At 33.6% G+C, this 24,465-nt stretch overlaps 1 protein-coding gene across 1 annotated transcript; it reads right to left on the bottom strand.

Annotated features, from left to right (window-relative positions):
- Nucleotides 1-401: 401 nt before the first annotated feature.
- On the bottom strand, nt 402-8,067 carry LOC120086372 (gamma-glutamyl hydrolase 2-like). The gene is made up of 10 exons (XM_039042989.1): nt 7,489-8,067; nt 7,310-7,396; nt 5,646-5,735; nt 4,982-5,076; nt 4,014-4,074; nt 3,097-3,186; nt 2,955-3,017; nt 2,443-2,531; nt 763-855; nt 402-652 (listed from the first exon to the last, which is right to left on the bottom strand). The coding sequence occupies exons 1-10, from the start codon at nt 7,912-7,914 to the stop codon at nt 619-621; spliced, it is 1,128 nt and encodes a 375-aa protein (XP_038898917.1). The 5' UTR covers nt 7,915-8,067; the 3' UTR covers nt 402-618.
- Nucleotides 8,068-24,465: the final 16,398 nt, after the last annotated feature.

Here is a 24,465-nt window from a genome sequence, read left to right as displayed (position 1 = left end):
GGTTACATTTGGAATTGCGGATAAAGGAAAAATCTTAAACGTCTATTTTATAAAATAACTTATTTATTAATTTATCTTTTAAATTTTAATCAATGTATAAAAGTTTATAAATACCAACTTTTAGATTTAGCTTTCCTTTAAAACATGCTACTTTCTAAATCATTTAAATAAATATATTATAATAATATCATTTTATTTTAATACATTTTGTAACATCTATTTTCAAATTTTAATTGATTCAATTTTTTATAATAATTATTTGTCTTATTTCTTTTTATCAAATAATCTAGATTAAACCAAACTAAATGAAATTCAAATCATATAAAATTTTAAATAAAAATATTATAATAAATTTCAAACTAATTATCAATATGATAATTGAAATAATAAGTCACTTTGGCTCATATAACTACATTACACTAATTTTAGTATTAGTTTACCAAATAAGCATAGCTTCCAACAATTATTTTAAAAGCTATACCAACTTTAAATGAAGCCTAAGTGTTGCTAATTTTCTAATTTTATTTTTCAATGGAAATTACTTCTCAATGTAATAATACAAATCAATTCCACAAGACAGATGGCAATCGTACATTAGATCAGGTAGCTGGAGGTTTTCTATGTGAAAATGTAAACTTCATCAAATCCCTTCCTACATTTTGCACATTAAGATGAAAAAAGAGAAGTTAGTTATCAAGAGCTTAAAGGAAAATAATAATAATAATAATAATAAGGCAAGATCTAATGAAGAATTTGGAGTACCCAGCCTTGCCACCAAAAATTGGGCTATAGTTGTAGATGAGATTTTCAAGAACCTTCTGTGCAGGTGGTCTGTTCAATGATTTTCTAGCCTCACTACAGACAAACGTGAAGTTGAAGATTTGTTATAGACTTTGCCATATAAATTGTTAGCGATTCACAGTTATGCAAGCTCAAGAACTGATAGCCAACCAATCTGAGCTTAGTTCAGTGAATAAGGCACCAATTACAATTACAAAGATCAATGGTTCGATTTCCTACTCCACAATTGTTGAACTAAAAAAACTCCACATGCAATAATCTACACTGCAGCTCTAATTATACGCTCATGCAAAACAACGAAAGGCGAAAGTTTCAATCAGATGAAGAAAGAAAATTACTCTTGAAGATGAAGACACACACGAGAAAACGAATTACAACCGAGATGAAGACACAGGAGATTACAGTGGTTCATCCATGGAGGATGCCTACATCAACTGTCAAGGGAGCAGAGATTTGATCACAGAGCTCTATCAGGTAAAAAGATATCCCACACACTACTAGTTTTCTGGTGAGAAATCCCCATACAGATGTTTAATACAGCTCCTTTAATAACAGAAAAAACAGGGGTAACTTTTTTGTTGATTGCAACAAACATGTATAATTGTGTCCAACCTAAATCATAAAAACCCAGCAAAAAATTTTCCCACACTTGAACATCTACAAATGGCCCATGATAATTGTAAGCAATCTCAAGAAAATCAGAAAGATGTTGGGCTCTCCACACAGATAATGTGGGCCTCTAGTCTGTCAGGCATATCAGGCAAATTAAAAGAATAGCCTTCAACTTATAACCACAATCAATACTATAACTTCTGCAACTGATTGCTAAACTAATAACAGAAAAATACAACAGATTACAACTGAATAACTCCCTTGACGAATTTGGCTATTGAATCCTTATGACGACTTCATACTATGCTCTATCCCCACAGATGCAGTGATAGGCTTCCTATTAGAACCAAAGAAGCAGGAGAACAGGAAGGTCTAGGGAATAATGTAAAGGGCCATTAGTGTGACTTGATATGCTGATGGTGATGTAGCGTGCAGTGAGTCGAAATGTTGGGAGAGAGGAGATGATGCTCTAGAATTCTACACTTGGCCATTGTCATTATTGAAAAATAATATCGAGAGTTTATTGCTTGGTTTGAAAAAGATGATATGGAGTGTTTTTGGAGGGACAACTACCCGAAGAAAAGAAAGTTTTTTCAGTCAGAAGCCTAGCCGCAAAAGTCCAAACACACCCCTGACAGGATAAATAATGCCTCCCGAATCGTATGGTTTTGCAGGTATGGTGCTCCCTTTCCCAGATGGAATAAGAAACTTGAAATCACTTCCGTCTCAGTGGCTCTTTAGCTCGTGTATTCTGGAATCTTTTACTTTCTAACTTCAAACCTTTTAAGAAAGTCTAGAATGCTCTTTGGCCATTGAAAGAGCTTCTTGTGTAATGTCCAAGCCTGGTTTTCCTCTCATTTTTTGGGAAACAAAAAGAACTTTACGACCAAAATGCAAACAAATGCAAACAAAACATCCTAAAGGCCAAGGCCAGGGCCAGGGGTAGTGTAAACATGAAACTTTACAGGGCAGTGATACTCTAGAAAAATGGAACACAAAAAGCTTAATAATTTACAGCCATGTTCTAACCTGACTAAGTGGTTGGCAACGTGTTGCGTCACCTCAATTGCATGCTCCGTGTGCGGAATCACAGAGGAGCCCCATTCAAAGGCATTTTTCTGCAATGCAAGTTTGTAAAATTAGGCGTTTGATTGATTTATACATCAACAAAGATCAAATGTCACATGGTCATACATCAACAAAGATCAAATGTCACATGGTTATCAGACAGCCTAGCATGTAGATTTCGCTGTCTAAATGAAAAAGGCAGGGGATCCTACAAGTTTGAATTATCAGTTAAGCAGAAAGTGAAGATGATTTAATTTAATTTAATTTAATAATGAAAAAGCTGAATCACTTATTTTGTTGAGGGGGAGAGGATGTAACTTATAATATCTTTAAGGAGTTCTCTTCACGGTTTCATGCCCTCAGAGTTGAATTTGATTCCAGTAAAATCAAGTATATAATATACATAATATGCAGAAGCACGTAATGAAAGTTCCAATACTAGATGAAGTGAATAAAGTGAGTCAAATAATTACCTCCGGATGCCATTGAAATGCAGTCACGGGATAATCCCGAGCATGTACAGTGGAGACATAGACCTGTAATAAACATAAACATTACTGTAGGTGCAACTAAAAAGTAGAGGTAGAGGAGCAATGGAGAGAAACTTTACAGTACCTTATTGTCTTCGTCACTACTAGTTGTCAATATCTGAAAAAATTTGGATAATTCTTCATTTTGTGCAAAGCTCTCTGGTGAGATACCAAACTGTATGAAAAACAAGACAACCTATATTGGTACAGTGACCTACAATCTGATTAACAAAGGCCAATTCTGAAGTCCTTAAACCTGAATACAGATCCAGCTGAGCATGTATGTTTACATAAACATAAAACTTGCTTTGGATATCAGAATGAAATCTTAGAAAGTCGAAATGAACAAAACAAAGAAGACAACATTTTCAGATGAAGAATTAAGCTGGATTCAAATCATTAATTCTTCCAAGGGAACGTGTTATTTAAATTTGAATTCAAAGCCCAAACATTCACGATATGCAAAATCAATTGAAGTGCACAAACCATAGCATCAGGATTAACTTATATCTTAAATTATGAGATTTCAATCTCGGAGAGCAGCATGAGGTGAACTGATCACTCGATCACCCTTGCAAGATTAACCAATTCGGCAGTCTGGAATCTCAACTGGCATCAAAAGAAGCCAAATTCCATGCAGAAGCAAACTGATCTAGATATTGACAATTCGTGTTGATTCAAATGGAAAATTAAACCTGAATTCCTAAAACATGAATAAACATTTCCCAATGTATCTATAAATTGAAAGAAAATAAAGAGTCCTTTTCATATTTAAAATCATGAATAATCATGAAGTAATTGAGTGGGGTGTAAAATGAAAGAAGCCAACTTGAATATAGCTTAGCGGTTCAGACATTTCTACTTCTTGTAAGAAGCGTAGGCTCAAACCCCTTGCACAATGTAATAATCTAACAAATAAATAATGTTAAAGATGCCATAGCATAAATTAATTTATTCAAAGAAGCTATTCATCTACCATCAACCAAAACCAAAAGAACTTACACGATGGTTTTGCATTACAATACAATCTGTACTCAACTTCTCCAGTAAATAATGTGGAAATCTACAGATAAGAAGATCACAAATTGTAAGCCTCAGGATAAGCAACTAAAACAGCCTCATAATAAGTAGTAATACTTATTGTTAAACTATCTCAAAGAAAAATATGTATTGTCTAACAAAAAGCTGGTTTAAATTGATGGGTCACAGAAAAGTTGGCAGTCCAGACAAACATTTAATAAACCACATATATACATTTACAAGACATTGGATGCTTTTGGCAAATATACAGACATGACAAAAGAATATTTGGGATAAAATCTTTATATTTTAGCAATAACTTGTATTCGAAATGCTTATGGAAAACATTTTATAGAAGGTATAAACAATCTGTTCTAATTTCTGAACTCCCAAGTGCGTGTTACAGAGCCCTCCTTCCACAGGAGAAAACATTTTATAACAATAATACACCCTGCAAAGAAGACTGTATACTGGTAAAGTAACGTTGGCCACAGCCCACAGCACAACCAAAACACTGAAATTTCAGGAAAACAGACAATCTTGCAGCTGGATGCACGATATCATAAATCAAATGAGTTGGTGAGCATCACTACCAGGCCTTGCCTACATTAAAGATTTAAACTACACCTATACCAACTCCAACATTGCGTTACATTCGACAATGTAAGTATGAAAAATGTACAACTCTAAGTGGGGAAGCAAAACTTGAAGAACATAGTACATTACCCAAACAGAACAGTTGAAATAACATCCATATGGGAGATGCCTTACAACTGTACAATTGGTGAGGGAATGTATCTTGTGTCTTTATGTCCCCCCCTCCCCAGAAAAAAAAGCAAAAAGAATTTGCAAAGCGTTCAAGCAGAGATCTTCCAATAGTACCAATGGCTTCCTTGTAAAAATATTTGGAAAGTTCTCTAATAGAAACAACCATGAACGGCAATACATACCTTTGGAAGACTGTTCCTTGAATATTTACATTGTCAGCAAATTGCAGTGTGGATGCCATATATGATGCGTTAAATGGTTCAAGAATGTTTCTATCCTGTAAATAAAGACAAAATATGATTTTTAGGTGGAAAATATTTCCGGATGTTCAAATCAGGATTTCATAAACCAAGAGCCAGAGCAGTTGAAAAGAGTGAGTGCTGGCCTTTTCATATTGAATCACAGCCATGAATGCACGGTAAGACTAGGAATGCTCTATTTGATCTCAAGTTTCTGAGTTATTGAAAACCAGGAGACAGAACCGAAGTCGAGGAAGGAGAATCATTAATGATTTCCGAAAGCAATTTTGGTTGAAATTGATTTTATTCTGCAGGAAATAACGAAGGGAATCCAAAATAATATTGCAGCATCCTTCAGTCATTGACAAGGAATACAAAGAGGATAAACACTATTCTGTCCCTATGTTCCATCCATCTGTTAATTCTCAAGATCATTTGTATAATTTATTTTTTTATTAGAGTCACATCCTGCCTGGTGGACATCCATGAAGCACTCTCACAGGAAGTTGAGCTAATTGAAACAGTGCATGACATTGGAACTACTGTTTCTAAATATGATAGCATAAAAAAGTATCTATTTTTTTACCAATAAAGATGAATGGCTAACCTTGCTGATGATCATGCTTAAAATTTCAAAACCCAAGCAAATGGCATATAAAGGGAAACGATCCCCGGCATCATTCCTCTCCAAAATTTTCTGCAGAAACAGGACAATAAATTATCAAAACAATTTTCAATTTCTGCTCAAATCTCTATTCATATAAAGGAAGCTATTTAGAACTTCACGTCAGATACAGAAACCCACATCCATTTAGAGAGAGCGGGGGGGAAGAAAAAGAAAGAGAAACGTGTCTAGCCTGATTTCTTCTTGTGCACAAGAAAATCAAGCAAGATTTTCACTAAAAGGCAGTGCATCATCAATAGTAGTGTGGGTAAAAAATATGGCTAAGTATTTAGTTTTAAGGGAATGACCCATGGATCGTTCCAACTTTCCAAGAGAAGGCTTTATTAGGCTAAGTATGGTGGCCGATCTATAGGCTCAACCATAAAAGCTAAAGAGATCGTCATAAGAGCAACAAGAACTATGAAGACTGACTCTTAGGGTCACCCCCATGGAAGTTAAGAAGGCCATGGAGGCCGACTCCGTAGATTTCAAGAAGGTTGATTCATAGGATCAGCCATGAGAGAAAAATGATGCCTAAGTATGGAGACCAACCCTAAGGAGGTCAACCCATAAGGTCAGTCATGATGGACAAATTATGACCAAGTATTCGTCTATTAAGCTAACTACATGTGCTTGGATCCATTTGCAACAGCTAGATTGAGTTAGTAATAGTCAAATTAATTATCCGAATGTTTAATTAGCCAAGTGACTGTTATGAAACCATTTTTCTATATGATCAAAAGGGTGCGAGACATTTGAGGTATACTAAAAACACTTTGAATTCTCTATTTTCCAACTCTCCCTAAACTATTATTGACTTGATCGTTAGAGTGTTGGTGGTCAAGCACCACACCAGTGCAAGATAATTTCTATTGTGTAGGGCGATTGTTTGATTCCTCCCAAACATTACAAATTCGCAGTTTGTACCAAATTTTGATATCAACAATAGTGTAACTGTCCTAGGAGCAAATCACTTTGGAAGCATTTGATTCACATACTTAAGAAGTCTGAACCAGAGCTTGAATTTTTTACTTTGGACTTTGTATAATTAATTATCATTAGAGAAAGTGGCTTCAACCCTTTGTTTCAAAAAATATCTCTCTACTTCCAAAAATTGCAATATTACCCTTGATGTTCAATAAAGGTTTCAAAACTACCTAATTATTAATTATTGTATAAAATTCTAAATGATTCCAGTCCAAGGTAGTTTAGAAACGTATATGGAAGTTCAACAGTAATATTACAATTTTTTTAAAGTAGAGACTTATTTTTGGAACAAATAGAAATGTTTGGTATTTTTCATAATTTAGCCTAATCAAAATTAAGAGTCTAACATAAGCCACTCGGATAGTAAACAACACCTATAGTTCATTCATCCCAGGTTACCCCAGGGGCAGATTATTAATCATATAACTCAGCCCAATAAAGATATAAGTAATTATTCTTTTAGATAGAAGGTTTGAAGTAATACTTGCTACTATTATGATGCTACCTTAAAAAGAAGACTTATGTTTATCCGAAATACAGATAATGTTTTGATAGGCAACAGCTTTTATGGGAAAACACTTTTGGTTAAACAGTATATTTATCTTTGAGGACGAGATAACCTGAAAAATCTTCTCAGCAACGGAATAGTATAAATCCTTTTTAGCCCATCCTCCAGTGAAGAGCACTCCATTGACCAAATTGAGCTTCTGCGAAAATTTTGTAAGTATTTTAGCTCGAATCTCGATTGTCCCCTGATGTTCATAAAAAAACGGAAGAACACAAGCCTCGAGTTCAATACCTCGAAAATAACCTCAAGCGGCTCGTTAAAGATAAGAGGAATAACTCTTGCTCCGGCTGATTCGACGAACTTGACATACGAAGCAGCAATATAGGATCCATTCGTCGCGTTGTTTAGTCTACCGGAGGCGCCATCGCCAGGATGGCTAAGGATTCCGATCACCGGCAGGTAATTCAACTTCGGATCCATTGCTGTACACGAGGGCGATGGAGGGAGGCCAGATTGAGACGGCATGATGATGTTGGGGTACGGATGAACTGAGTCGACGAGGCTAAGTTCGAGAGATAAGATGATCAGAAAGGAGACCCATGTGTATTTGAAGATGGAAATCGAAGGCGAAGAAAAAGTGGAAGGGGAAGACGAGTGGAATCGGCGGCCGGGGTGTTCAGAAATGGTGGGCGCGAAGCCAACCACTTCTTTGAGCATTATGAGGAAAGTCTTTCAGGTAGACCGTGAGTGCGAGGAAGCAAAGGAAGGAGAGAAGGAGACGATGAAGAACGCCATTGATGTGCACACGAATGCTTATTATATAAGTGAATTGTTGGTGACTCTGGTCAGTGGTCAGTGAACGCGGAAAAATCTCTCTCTATCTCTCATAGGTTCATTATAATTAATGGATTTTTTCTTTTTTCTTTTTCTTTTTTAAATGCAAATTTGTTCATTTTCCTGCCCGCTTGATTTTATTATTATTTTTTTTATTTAATTACAAATTTTGTCTAAAAAGTTAAAATAATGATAAAATCTCGAAGAAAGTGTTTTTGGTTCGATGAAATCCTATAAATAATCCTTGTTATAATGAAGATTTTATCCCAGGACTCTTTGCAGTTTTAACAAAATAAGTCTAAAAATTTAGATCTATAATCCAAATTCATTACTTTTATAAAAAAAAGCAAAAACAAGCTTAACCCATTTGATAATATACACTTATATACTATTAATATACGTATAATATATTTGATATACCGTTAATACATATTTGATACATTTGATATACTATTGATACATGATATACTATGAGTATACGTATAATATATTTGATACACCATTAATACATATTTTATACGCTTGATATACTATTGATACATGATTGAAAATGACTAATTATTTAAATGTTTTAAAAAAATCATATGAGCTTATTGAAAAATACTTTTTCTCTAATTATTCCAAACACGATCAAATAGTCAAAATAAGTATACTAAACTGAGTGTTAGTAAACTTTAGGTTGAATCTCCTCGGCCTATTATATATTTATACTTAAAACTGGAAGAAACAACATCATTTAAAAAGGAAAAAATTACAAAAGGGACAAAAAAATGTAGTAAATACAAAAATTAGAGTGAGTAATAACTCATATTGCTACAAACAAAAAATGCAAAAAGTATACAAATCAATGAAAAAAAATACATAACTGAGGTATATTAGTTGATTGATATACTGAAAAATGTGGGTTTATTGAAAGGAAAAAAATTAGAATACAGAATAAACGAAAATTTAAATTTGAAAAATTTGTCATTATCTACAATTTTCCATATGTTGTAGATATACCACTAATCATACATTTTAGATTTGTTACCCATTGCAAATTCCCTCTATTAAATTATACATAATAAATTTTAATTATAATAAGAATTAAATTTGTAATTTATTGAATATAAAATGATTGTGGTTGATTATTTTGATCTTATTACAAACTTTGATTTAGATACAAAAATATTACAACATTTTAAAATGTATATTCAATATATATACTTTTAACAAATGAATGAATTGTCACGTTAAAAGTTCGATGAAAAGAAAATAGTTAAAAAATAAAAGGATAGAATGCCACTTTCGAAAGAAATAGGGACCAACGCTATCGTTTCGAAAGTCGAGAAAATGTAAAGAAAAATAAAAAGTACAAAAGACCAAAATAAATTTTGAAATATGAATTAAAATAACTCAAACTACATTTACTAAAGGTGTATCGTGATACATGAAAGGTAATTTAAAAAGTAAAACTTTCTTTTTTATGCTTTTTAGTGTTTATCGGTGTTTTGCATTCATATTAACGGTGGACTCTAGATGAAAATCTATAATCAAGTAATGTAATCTGAATGACGAGCGTGAGATGATCAATTGAATTGTGTCAGAAAATTATGTTGTATCGTTATCATCACCATTGTTGTTCTGTTTATGGTTATGGTTATGGTTACCATTGTTGTTACTGTTTCACGAAAACAAAGTGAATTTTGACACATTTACTGTTTCCGTTATTGTTACAGTTTGACTCTCAAAGGTAAAGGTAGAGATGTCCACGGGGCGGGGCGGGACGGGGCCGGGGATGCCATTCCCCATCCCTGTCCCCTTTCTCCATTTCATTCCCCATCCCTTGAAAATTTTTTTCCGTTACTTTTTTTTTTTGTAAAAGTTCAATTAATTTAAATCACTAATGTAAGCAAATTTTAATTAAATAATTAACTTTATCACTAAATTGTTTATTATGGTTAGTTTTGAATGACAATTTGAATTTAAAGATAAATTACTCAAATTTTGACCTAAAAAAGCTAATTAACTTTTTAGTAGAAATAAATAAATATAAATAAAATTATTCACATATATAATCTACATTTAAACATATTCATTATATTTCCCAATAAATAATCAAATTTGAAATTTAAATGTAATATTTATATAATAATAATAATAACATAACATTAGATAACTATGCTAAATAAATATGTAAAAGCTAATCAGGGCGGGGACGGGGAACGGGGCGGGGTCGGGATCGAGGCCGGAGCTGTCTCTTATACACATCTAGATGTGTATAAGAGACAGGGTAAAGATAACCATAATGATAACAGTAAAATTGACAAATTTCTTAATTTTAGGTAAATAAACCCATTACGATTGACCTGTCAATGGAATTCGATTACGATTACACCAATTTTCATTACAAATTGGTAAACGTGGCCTAAGTCAAATCTATTAACATTTTCATTAGTATTATAACTTTTAAATTTTGTTAATTTAAAATTAAGGCTTTTTTTAAAAAGAAAAATAATACACAATTGATTAGAGTTTTGGACTACGTTGTATTTGTTGAGAATGACTTTCAGCCAAAGCGCATAGTAAAAACAAAAGCGAAAAAGTGGAAAAGGAAGGGGTGTTGTCCCACATTGGAAAATTAAGCACTGCTAAGAGGGTATTGAAGGGAATCAAATTCCCGTGAAAACGTGTGATCGCCTTGTATTTTGAAAATCGATTTTATAAAATATAAAAATGCTCCTAATGAATAAGAAAGGGAAGAAGAAAACTCACCCTTGAAGATTTCTTTTTCTTCACGTTTTCCTCTCCTTAGCACACAAACAACTTTGAATTTCTCAACGAATAAAGACACCACAGCAAGAGCTTTTCCGTTATGCTTTAGGATTTCAATGAGCTAGATGTATGTTATGCTTTAGGATTTCAAGGATTTCAATGAGCTAGATGTATGTTATGCTTTAGGATTTCAAGGAGCTAGATGTATGGGCTCTAACACCTTGTAAGAGGGAAAGGTAGAGTGCTTTAATATAGGGCTAATTAATTAACATATAAATATCACATATTTATATGCATACATTTCTTTGTGAATCCAATTCATACAAATCAAATATCCGAATCTTATTCAAATACATCTCTCTAATACTGTAATTCTATATGAATCCAATTCATATGAATTTAATATTCAAATCTCATTCAAATACATATATTTTATATAGTTTGGATTATAAATCATATTTATAATTAACCATATTCTATAATTTATCAAAATACACTATATATAAATCATATTAATACAAAATTCCGTTAATTAATTTGAACAATTCAAATAATTCCTTATTACTATCCTTAGCAAATTAACATGGAGACCGAATTGACCTGTAGATTAGAAGCTCCAATTATATGAGATTAATTAATTAAACTCTTTAATTAAATTAATTAATATTCATTAACTATTGGTCACTTCACTAAAGACCGATAGCTACACTATTCGTACTACAGGTATATTTTTGTGTCCATGGATATAACCAATTAATAGAGAGTCGACCCTTCACAATTGCTAATAACTATAGCTAGGTCAAAATACCGTTTTACTCATGTAGTTACATCTAACTTCTTAAGTACCACTAATTCCTTTAATGAACAAACAATTTATAGTCCAACTATAAACTAACACCTCTTGGGCCAGTGAGAGGTTGAGGCCTCATTATTCAAGACTCGGAATCAGCTATTAAGGGAGCAATTTATCTACTTTTCCTATGATCGGGAAGGAGTGAATTCCTTTTTGTGTAAGTATATTCCCAGCTTTTTACTCAGACAAATCCTCAAAATGGTAGACTTTCTCACCCATACAGATCAAAGGATTGTCCTTATAGACATGAGTTCATAACTCACTCAGGATTAATGTCAAGTTACCTGTGGTCATCCTAATGGAATGTTGGTTTCTTCAAGTAACGGTGTTATAAAGAGAAACCAATCATTTAGCAGTCTGGTATTGTATAAACTCTTTATACATGATACCTCCACTCACATGTCTCCACATGAACAATATGGTTTATATTGTTTGTGACATTTACAACTCATGTAACAATTATATTGTCTGTAACATTTACAACTCATGTAACAATTACAAAGTGGGTCGTATCCACAGTGTTACTAGGATAAGACACCTAATCTTATCTATTTACTACAGACCTTTTAGGTTATAGCTTGAATACGAATCACTTGTATGTCTACCATATACTGTTCAAGTGACATCATATAACATTGGATCTTAGTTTAATAGATTGAATTAATGCAATTTGAATGTCAAATAAAATACCTCTTATTTTATTAAATATATAATTTGTTTTTACAATCTACAAGGTATATGAGATTTAGGACACAAAATCCAACAAGTATAAATATAAAAGCATGCAAGGAAGTTTCCAAATTATGGTTATGACGGAAATAAGATCTTTTCCCACATGTAGGGGCAAATTTAGTATGGACCCAGGGGGTCGAGCCTCCCCTCAACTTACCACTATTACAGACCCTTTTAAACCTAGGTTCAGGTCCCACTCATTACATTTATTTTTACTAAATTATACAAAGCCTCCGTCAACAAAATTTCTGGATCTGTCATTGCTCATACACATGCATTGTTGTTGTTGTCTGGTTGGATTTGTGGGTTTAGGTAATCGTGCTCGTGCAAAAAAAGAACTAACTTTTTTTTTATTACCATTCCATTTGAAAATTTAATCATTTAAAAAACATTTTCTTTATTAAATTCAAATCCGTTATTTTTTGGATCCAAAATTATTATTTGACCTAGATTTTTTGCCCGTTGTTCTTCCTTTTCTTCTTCTATTTTTATATATAGAAAAGAATTTTCCAGGTTTGAAACATTGTTTTTTCATCTGTTACCCTTCTTTCTACATACTGTTTTCTGATAAAAATTATGTTGATTCCCCCTTTCTTCAGTGAGTGGACGTTTGAGGTTGGATGTTGTGTAAGCCTTAGGAAACAACCAAAAATTGTGATTTAGCTCCAAGGTCGCACCAAATTTTACTTTCAAGGCAGTGGGATTTCCACGACACACACAACAATTGACATTTGGTTCCAACAACATTTGGGTCTTGCGTATTTAAACTTAACAATTTATTCTTTGAATTTTACATTTGATTTCATTTTAATTGAAATTTTCTTAAATGTACTCAGCATAAGTTGATGTGCCATTTTTTACCAGATAGTTAAAAATATAGCAATCATGTGTAAAGTATTTGCAGAGATAGCACGATGTAAGAGATTTTGCAAATATAACAAAATTCAAATTCATGGTCGACCATATCATTAATAGAAGATTATCAGCGATAGAGTCTACTGCTGATAGATTTTGTTACATTTTTCAATTCTTTTAAAAATTGTTGCTATATAATTACTTATTAACCCCAAAAATACTACATACTGCAACTATCGATCCCCAAAAATACTACATACTGCAACTATCGATGGCTACCCACCTAACTAATCGCAAGGTAAAATTTGGTTAAGAATGGTAATGCGTTGAGTACCTATGTGCTGATGATGCATCGAATAACAAGGAATGAGATGATGCATTGAACTAGATTTGGACTTAGTATATATTAAAGTTGAATAGTGAAGTTAAGCTCAAGAGGGAGCTAAAGGAATTAACCAAAGACTCTTATTATTTTTATAAGGCAAACGCATATAAAGGAGGCTTACAACCCTTTGAGGAAGCAACTCAAAGACAATGGGTGACTAGCTTTCAAATGTTTACTAAGGGTTTTACTAACGAACTTACAATGCATAATTAGTCTAACTTGATTTTCTTAATGCATGATTTAAGTATTGAAAATTGATGTTGAACGCATGATCTATAGCTTAACGACATATTTTACATATAATTTTCATGCATTCCAGTTAAGCTTTATGCCATGTTTTAACATGAGAATAAGCTCTTCAAGGATTTCCTATAGCATGTTGAGTATGTTGTTTTATAATAAAGATTCATGTAAAGTTAAAATGTTTTATGCTTTGTATGAAAAACTTACTTCTGGACATTGGTACCGAAGGTATGGTAAGGTACTCAGTTACATGGAGATCCTTGCTATTGAAGGTATGGTAAGGTAGGCAGGATCCTATTCAGTTCTATGTGCATGTAAGATCTATGCTATCGACGTTGATGAGATCAAGCAAAAGAGCTCTCTCTCAACTAAGATTATTAGGGATTGAGCAAAAAGGCTTTCCCACATGCTTAGGTAGAGGAGTAGAGGTGCTTTGCAGGAAATGATGATGAGTTTTATTTCAGGATTTTTATGTGCCATGTTTTCACTTTTTCAGCTTTGATCTTTAACCCTGTTAATGGAATTATAAATTTTTTATGAAAAGTGTGTTTATGTTATTCTTGTTTGGAAGTATATTTCCTAAAGTAGTCACTCACTAGGCATTTTAAGCTCATTCTTTTAAATGTTTTCTCTCCCCAAGTAGCGGTCAAATCTCGAAGCCGAGTACCCAATCATAGTAGCTTATTGTTCACTAAAGGAATCAGTGGTACTTAAGGAGTTAGATGTAACTATAGGGGCAAAACGGTAAATTGGCCCAACTGTAATTACGAGTGATATGTGAAGGGTTATCGCACTATTGATTGGTTAATATGGACACATAAATATATCTGTAGTGAGAAGAGTGCAACTGTCGGTCTTTAGTGGAGTGCTCGACGTTAACAGATGGTGGATCTCGTGACTAAAGAGTTTAGTCAGTTATTCATGTACCGTTGGAGCTTCAAGCTACAGGTCCATAAAATCCTCTTGGTAGCTCAATGGATTCAAGTTGAGAACTAGATTTTTGGGTTGATTTGAAGTGTTCAAATCAACAAGAGGAAATTTAATTATATGATATAATTGGTGTGATGTATGAGGTACATCAAGTGGAGGAATTAATGTAAATATGATTTACATTAAGTACCATAAAATAGAAAAAGAACTATGGTTTATATGTTTCATGAGATAAAATATTAAAACTATAAGTTATAAATATAATATGGTAAGTTGGTTATCATATTTATTTATAATATATTAATTATATGATAATTAATTTCTTTTCCCCTAATAACCATTTGAGTGAGATGTTATTGGTGGTTTTATGATAACTATGAGATAAAAGGAAAATTATTTTCCTAAAATTAGTGGTTGCCTCATTCGAAAAGTTTTCGCGGATAAGCTATCAAGTGAAAGAGTTTCACTAAGCGATAACATTGAGAGACTACATGATTAGCTACGCGATGGCTTAGAGTTGACTATACGATAGTCATTCAGCTGATCAATTCTACACGATCGAGTGGCTAAGTCTATACGATAGGCTGTCGTTTACTTAAAGATCGAGCACATCGTCTATGCGATAGACAGTGTCATATCTCCCACTTGCTCGATCGTCTACTCGATCATAGTCCTCCAGTTTCTTCCTCAAGCCAAGATCAAACAGAGCCCACAACTCTTGGATTCTCACACTGAGAATACCAAGGTAACCATTGTGGTGGTGTTCTCACTTAGTTCATGGATCGAGTTAGACTCGATTGGTTTTGTGGAGGCTATGTTTGTTGTGTTTGTGTTCGTTGGCTATACCGGTCGTTGTATTCAAGTTTTTTGTTCTTGGACGCTTGTAGATTGTTCGAGGGATTCGTGAAGAATGGTTCTTCAAAGGTATGCATCCTCTATCCCTTGTATCATCGTTTAACATGCTGTAATTTCTGTTTGTACATGACCTGTTAGTTTCCGTTTAGACTGTAATTGGTTTGTGTTCAATTCGAATGAAATTTGGAATGTTCCCTTCCGCTGCTCATGAAATCCTCGTGTTTGATTTCCTTCACTGACAAGTATCTTGTCAATATAGAATGCCTGAGACAGGACTACTTACGATCCCTAATGATCTGGATCCCTAGAACAAACTCCATCTTACCAAAATCTTTCATTTGGAACTAGGCGACTAGCCATTTCTTTACATCTGTCAGTAATCCTACATCATTCCCGATGAATAGGATATCATCCATATACAACACAAGAAAAGCTACTGAACTGTTGATGATTTTCTTGTAAATTCAAGGCTCATCAACATTCTGATCAAAGCCATAAGATTTGATAGTAGTATCAAATCTTATATTCCAAGATCGAGATGCCTGTTTCAATTCATAAATGGACCGATTAAACTTGCTCCCTTAAGTTATAGTGCATCGGTCTGAAAATCAGAATCAGTGGCCCCACCCTCTCTATGACTGAGAGAGACTCGGTTTAGTGGTAGAACCACAAAATAATTGTTCATTAATGGATCAATGGAAACTTAAGGAGTAAGATGTATTACAGGGGTCAAACGGTAATTTTGATCCGAATGTAAAGACGAATAACCTGTGAAAGATCGACTTACTAATCATGGTTAAGTAAACTTTCATGCTCAGCCTTGAGACATCTTTGCTTGTGTCCCCCTATGAATGACATTTGCATGAATTTTTACTCAAACTCCAAAATAGATAGGATTTCTTTAGTTTTTACCCCAATTTATTTTTCCCTACGGTTGGCTCATTGAGGCGAAACTCTAGAACCTAAAATGAGGGGTTATACTTACAAGAAAATGTTAAGTAAGTTAACAATTTATGGACCAAACAATGGTGACTAATAATTATAAGAACAAAAGTTGTTCTAGTGTATTTATTGGTTGAGATAGTCTCAATTTAGTGAAAAGGTAATTGATCACCCTATGGTAACTTTTACCTTGCTCCACTAAAACATCATTGCAAAATAGATGTCATGTAGGAAGCATTAAATTATTTCGCTAAATTGATTGGTTGTTTAAAATAGGTAATGCTTATATAACTAATATAAATAAATTGTATGTTTCAACAATAATTGATTAGTTGAATAATGCATATCTTAGTCAATACCCAATCTTTTATAAAATAGAACACTTCAGTGGGAGATTATTTTAATTGAAACTATTGGGTTTTATGTCCTAAAACTCGTTGTTTGTAAACAATAAACTTATTTTGTTAATCAATATAGATGTTATTGAAATTCGATTCAATAAAGTTGTCATTGAATTTTTTAATTGCTTAATTCATTTTAGAAATAACCTAAATCCAATAAACTAAGATCCGTGGCTATTACATGAGTATTTGAACTTTATGTGGAGACATAAAAGTGAATCAAGTTAAAAAAAATATCCAAAATGGTCTATAATATACGGATAAGGCTGGGTACCTTATTCTGAGGACACTATCGGATGCGACACGCTTTGTAGATGTTACAATTGTTGTAAAGTGCTACAAACGAAGTGATCCTGAGTCGTTCACGTGGAGACATACGAGTAGAGGCGTCCTATGCAAAGAGTTTGTATAAGATCGGACCAAGAAATTAATCACTCTTACTTTAGAATGCTGTTATTGTTTAATGTCGACTATTTCAAAGCGATGACCTAGGTAACTTGACCTTAATTCTGAGCTAACTATGAACTCTGTATATTCGGGATTATCCTTAGATTTTCATGGATGAGGGTTAGTTCCGGCTCAATAAGCATCCCATTTCAGGGATCAGATCGGGTAGATAGCTAATGACATAGGGTGCAAAACGAAATTCACTCCTACTTGGTTCTAGGGATAGTAAAGAGTGAATGAACTCTCATTCAAGAGAACCATTGAGCAGAACCAAGATCGTTCTAAGCTCGTTGTGCAAGAATAAAGCATTTACAAGCATACAAGAACAGTTATGCATCATAGAGTAAATTACAACATGTATTATTCTTAAAACCAACTAGAATCGAGTGACATACCTTTGAAGAACTTTTCTTTGTGTATTTCCTCGATCTACAACAGTCACGCATCCTAGCAAACTCGATCACGAGCACGAGCGCAATGAAAAACCAGTGTAATTTCATGAACTGTCAGATCCTCGAACCCAATCGAGTAAGACTTGATCCTCGTCCCTCGAACAGCAACACTTGACACTACCATTTGGTTGCCTTGGTATTCTCGGTGTGAGAATCTAGAAGGTGTGAGCTCTATGTAAATGGTAGAGGAAAGGAGGAAGTATACGATCAAGTGAAACGATTGAGTAAATGGGAGAAAGGCTTAAGTCTATCATATAGACTGGATACTCGATCGTTTAATAAACGAGAAACTGTCATCTAGTAAACTTGCTCGTCGTTCACTCTCTCAAAGGGCTATCGTATAACTTTTCTTTTCTCTCGATCGAATGGTATGTGATTGTTAAAAAATGAAAATCTTTTTCACTTTTATCCATCAATTATCAAAACTGATAGTAACTTCCCACTTGCAATAGTTAAAGGAGAGAATAACCAACAAAAAAATTATCTCATAATTGTTTTTATTATAAATAAATATAATAACTAATTTATCATATTATATTTATAATATATAGTTTTAATATCACACGATATGTAATATTTAAACTATAGTTCTTTTCTCCTTTATTTAATATAAATCATATTCATATTAATTCCTCCAATTAATGTATCTAATATATTAAATCAATTATATTACATATAATTGAATAAATTTAATTATATCATCTATAATCAAATTCCCTCTTGTTAATTTGAACACTTCAAACTAACCCAAAAACTGATTCTCAATTTGAATCCATTGAGCTACCAAGGGGCCTTATGGACCTGTAGCTTGAAACTCCAACGGTACGTGAATAACTGACTAAACTCTTTAATCACGATATCCACCATCCGTTAACTGTCGGGCATTCCACTAAAGACTGACAATTACACTATTCGCACTACAGATATATTTTTGTGTCTATTGGATACAATCAATCAACACTACGATGACCCTTCACAAATCGTTTGTAAGTACAACTGGGCCAATTTTCCGTTTTGTCCCTGTAGTTACATCTAACTTCTTAAGTACCACAAAATCCTCTAATGAACAATACATCATAGTCCTACTATGAGTGAACACTTCTCGGGCCATGAGAAGGTGTGACGCGACATTGTTCATATTGGATGGTACCAGCACGCAGCGGAAGCGACGAGGATCAATAAGCACTCTAATTGATTGATTTTGGCAGAAACGAAAGCATGCTATAGTAGAATTTAGTGGGTTTCAAGGCATAGCTTTGAAGAACCTTTAAAATCTCGATTTCCAGTTGCAAATTCCTCCAAATATTTGTGCAGACCGCCACAAGATCTTTCCTACTATTCTCTTGGTGCTCTAGATTGAGTTGTGGGACTCAAAATAAGCTGGAATAAAAGGGAACTTGGAGAATGCTCACAACAGCAACCCAATGAAGAACACCTTCTTTTACTCGAATTTTTAGCTAAAATTCTATCGGTTGCATTGCTCCAAAATCACTTCAATCTCTTCAATATATTGTAGACCATCATGCAAAGAGATTTGCTGCATGAGATGCATCTGAATAAATGAGGCTTGAAGACAATGGGTTGTTAGTGAGCTACTTGGAGATGGAGTTGGAAAAATAAATTTTCCATTTTGTGTTTTCTATTTCCAAAATCCAAATTTTGATTTTAAAATCACATTTGATTTAAAAATCAAAATTTATTAATTTTACAAATTAGTTTCATAAATTATTTTTCTAATAAAATCGATAAATAATTATTAAACAATTTAAATAATTCTAATTAATTTAATATTTAATATTAAATTAATTTTACACAAATCCATCTTCATATATTTAATCATATTTAAATATATCTTCTCCAATTCTATTTGATTCTAATTTGAACGTTTCAAATTAACTTATCACGCTACTCTAGAGCTAATCCATTTTCCAGCTAGTAGGGGGACCTCGTGGACCTACAGATCATGGGCTCCAACGATCTGAGATTAATCGGCTAAACTTATTAGACTGATCTAACCCCAATTCGTTAACTAATGGGTCACTCTACTAAAGCCCATAGTTGAACTCCTCTCTCTGTAGATATATTATGTCCACTTGATATAACCATGATTAGTAAGTTAACCCTTCACAGGTTGTTCGTAATAACAACTAGGTCGAATCTCTGTTTTACCACCGAAATTTCCTCTTGTTCCTTAAGTCCCCACTGATCCCTTAATGAACAATTTTTTTGTGATCCAATCAACAAAATCGAGTCCCTTTCGGGCCCGTGAGAGGGCGGGACCCCTTGTTCAAGACCTAGAATCAGCACTTAAGAGAACAACCTCTCTACTATCCTTAAAAGTGGGTAGGAGTGAATTTCGTCTTGCATCCTATGTCCCCAGCTATCTATCTAGTCTTACCCCTGAAATGGGAGGTTATTGAGCCGGCGCTATTGAGTCAACTCTCACCTATGCAAATCTAAGGATAATTCTAAATAAACAGGAGTTTATAGTTAACTCAGGATTAAGGTCAAGTTACTAGATCATCGCTTTGAAATAGTCAGTTTTAAACGGTAAAAAATGTTATAAAGTAAGAGTGACTAATTTTATGGTTCGATCTTGTACAAACCCTTTTGCACAAGGACACCCCCACAGGATCACTTCGTTTATAGCACTTTACAACTCTTTGTAACAACTACAGAGCAGGCCGCATCCAATAGTGTTACCAGAATAAGGTATCCTACCTTATTCATATACTATAGATCATTTTGACTATTCACTTGAACCTGATCCACCTTTATGTCTCCACATAAAGTTCAAGTACTCATCCAATAGTCAAGGGACTTTTAGATTTATTGGATTTCTATCAAGCAAAACATCTATTCAATAACACCTCATTGAATTTTTCAGAATAAGTACCATTGTTTACAAACTACGAGTTTTAGGACATAAAACCCAACAGTTCAAGCCCGGGAATCAGCCCTTAAGGGAGCAATCTATCTACTTACCCCTGCTTTAGGGAAGAAGTGAATTTTGTCTTGTGTAGCTGAGTTCCCAACTCCCCAATCAGACGAATCCCCAAAGTGGTAGGTTTGAGTCGGCGATCTGGCTACTCGCACCCATGAAAATCAAAGGTTCGCCCTCATAGGCAGGAGTTTCTAACTCACTCAGGATTAAGGTCATGTTACCTATGACCATCCTAGTGAAATGAAAGTCTCTGTCATGAATGACGTTATATAGCGAGACTAAACATTTCGTAGTTTGGTCTTATACAAATTCCTTTGTATAGGATACCCCCGCTTGCATGTCTTCACATGAATGATCAGGATCAGACCATTTGTAGCACTTTACAACACTTGTAATATCTATAAAGCGAGTCATATCCGTAGTGTCACTAGGATAAGATTTCCCTCATTTATCCATATACTACAGACCATTTAGATTATCACTTAAGGCATGATCCACTTGTATGACTCCACATATATGCTTAAGTTACAACGATAATCAGAGATTTTAGTTTATTGGTTTGTGGTTAATATAACTAAAATATCTCATATTTTATAGACAATAGTGAAGAATATTATTACATCACAAATATTTATTCATATACGTGTTTACAAACTACAGAACCCTACGAGATTTAGGACATCAACCCCAACAAAGAGGTGTTCCCTTAAGTGCTGATTCTAGGTCTTGAACAAGGGGCCTCACCCTCCCGTTGGCCCGAAAGAGACTCGATTTAGTGATTGGATCACAAAACAATTGTTCATTAGAGGATCAGTGAGACTTAAGAAACAAGATGTAATTTGGGACTTAAGAAACAAGATGTAATCTCGGAGGTAAAGCAACTTTTGACCCAATCATTATTACGAACGACCTGTGAAGGGTTGACTTACTTATTATGGTTATATCGAGTGGACACAATATATCTATAGTGAGGAGAGTGCAACTACTGGACTTTAGTGAAATTTAGTAATTATATATGATATAATTACACAATTAATTGACGAATTAAACGAAATTGGAGAATTTGATAGTATTTAAATTTGATTTAAATATCAATTACATGAATAGAGATTTATGATAGTGGAATTGGTGTTTTATTAATTTAATATTGGATATTAAATTATTTTAATTAATTAAATAAATTTTATTTAAAATTAATTATTTGAATTACTTTTATTTAAAATTAAAAATTTGAATTTTGTGAAAATATATTTTTTCAATTTTATTTTTTGAAAATTAAGATTAAAGGAAATTGAATTTTTAAATAAAATTTTGAAATTCAAATTAAAATTGGAAAATTCCAATTTTAGTGGGGTTTTCCCACTTTCAAACTCACCATTCCACCCAGATCCACTAAAATCTCCAAGAAGAAGCTATCATCTTAATGTGAATTTGGATTGTATGAAGCTAGTGAATAAAAGCTTAGTCAAATAACTTAGTCAAATGAGTAGAAAATTCCAATTTTAGTGGGGTTTTGGACAGAGTTTTTGTTGAAAAAGGTTTCTTCAACTTCAGCTGAAAACCAGTCCATTGGTTTTCAATATTCCCTCAAATTTCATCTCATTTTGAATCTCACAATTCAATCTAAAATCTAAAAGAATAGTAGGGAAGATCAAGTGGTGGTCTACAAGCTTTTGGAGTCAAGATTGAAGCTGAATTCGTGGATTAAAGAAAGTCTTCAAGGGTATATCTTCAAACCCTAATTTTTCCTTATGAACATGCTTTCTTAGTTTCTAAAATTGATGAATTAAAGTGCTTAATTATTCTATTTGCTTCCGCTAATTGCATGCTAACTCTAACAATTGGTATCATAGCATGATTTAAGCACTCAATTTATGGTAGTTTTAGCTTGGTGGGTGATTTTCATAGGTTGTATGAAAATGGTTGCTGATATGGATAATTTCAGTTTTGACATTTAAATTCTCTTCAATTAAGTGTTAATTATTGTTTGAGCCACTCTTTGTTTATAGGCCTTATTGTGTGATTAAGAGTTTATAAATTTATTAGAATCAATAAAGTCGTAATTAAGCTATAATTGAAGAAAGAAGCAAGAAAGGTCAGCTGAAGAAAACCAGCTGTGAAGCTACTGCCAGACAGCGTTGCAATGCTGCCAATAGAGCATTGCAACGCTGTTCTTCAAGAGCCTGAGGTGTTGCAACACTGGGATGAAACATTGAATGATGCTCATCCCAGCCCAAAAAGAACACGTGCGACCCAACTAAGGTTTAAATGAACCGATTTAGCCGGTTCAGGTCAAGGAGGTCCGGTTCAACCCCATTTTGGCTGATTCAACCTGTTTTGGAGCCTTGGAGATCCGGTTCAGGCGATTCGGGTTTGGTTTAGGTCGATTTATGAAGACCAGAAGCACTTTTAAGGAGTTTTTAATTATTATTGTAATAATTTAGGACTTTTGCTTGCTTAGAATGCCGAAACTAGTCCATATTGGTATGTGTTTAATTATTCAAGCATCGTGAATGTATGTTATAATTAAATAAATCTTGTATGTGCATATAGTATGCCATGTAGATTTAAAATCCCACCATAAGAAGTATGAAACATGCATTGAAAGTATGTTATAAAGAGTTATAATATATCGTATGCATGTTTAGGGTTTCAAGTACTTAATATAAAGTGTTATATTAAATCCCGAAATGCTTGATGAATGTTATGGATGATCAACATGTCTATTGTCTTATAATTGTTATAAAAATCAGATTAGACATTTAAAATCCATAACAAATATAAGATTCATGCTCACCTAGGGTTAACAAATAAAAACTTATTTTAATAGTTAAAATAGGTCGTTATCTTGTAAAATTTGGTTACAAACTCAACCGGGCTACAATTCTGTCTAAGGTTGGAGGTATTTAAGTTAACGGTTTATAGAACACCTCCTACCTTAGGATTATAACCAAATAATTGAGTGTTGTTAACCCGATTTTATGAGCATGCGTGAGCAATGTGAGGTTATAAAACTGGTTTATCACCTAGACATCGTAGGTTGCAATTCAAATATAAACGTTGTACTTGAATAATTACCTAGACTTAGGTTGTTTATTAGTCAGAATATACCTAAGTAAATATTTACCTAAAAAAATTAGAACACTTTAGTGGGAGATTAATAATTCTTAGCTCTCACGTCCTTAAGATTTCACACCGTGAGATTCATGCTCGACTTCGTGTCACCCTGGAAGTGACCTCCATTCAAGAAGTGTTTGTATTGGTCAATAACAAGATGTATGGGAAGTAGTTCATAGTAAGTGGGTGAAGGATGTGTGTCAACATGTCCTGCGATCTCTTCCATTAGTTTGGACCGTAAGATTCCTATATTGCACCTGTTTGTCGACTTTATGCGACCTACGCTACTCGTTTTATGGCGGCTATCCCCTCGGAGGGTTGTAACATAGGGATTCAGAAAAACTCAAACTCCAGAAATGGATAGGATTTCTTAGGTCAATTCCCAACCTTGACTCTCCAATTCGGTAGCATCATTGGGACCAACCTCTGAGGTCTGAATATGGAGAGTTACACTTACGAGAATTACTAAGTGTTAGTAAGTTCTTGACTGAAAACGGTACTAAATGACTATAGGAATATGAGTT

Source organism: Benincasa hispida, chromosome 9 (genome assembly GCF_009727055.1).
Source record: "Benincasa hispida cultivar B227 chromosome 9, ASM972705v1, whole genome shotgun sequence".
Classification (NCBI taxonomy): Eukaryota; Viridiplantae; Streptophyta; class Magnoliopsida; order Cucurbitales; family Cucurbitaceae; genus Benincasa; species Benincasa hispida.
The sequence above is the reverse complement of the archived record's forward strand: the minus strand, read 5'-3'. Positions and strand labels throughout refer to the sequence as shown.

Bases quoted from the DNA above. Each gene is read 5' to 3' on its own strand.
- LOC120086372 (XM_039042989.1), bottom strand. From the start codon at position 7,914: ATGCTCAAAGAAGTGGTTGGCTTCGCGCCCACCATTTCTGAACACCCC. The intron at 4,075-4,981 runs GTATGTATTGCC...TCTTATCTGTAG, and splicing joins CAAGGAACAGTCTTCCAAAG to ATTTCCACATTATTTACTGG. The intron at 2,532-2,954 runs GTAATTATTTGA...CTTGCATTGCAG, and splicing joins CATTTCAATGGCATCCGGAG to AAAAATGCCTTTGAATGGGG.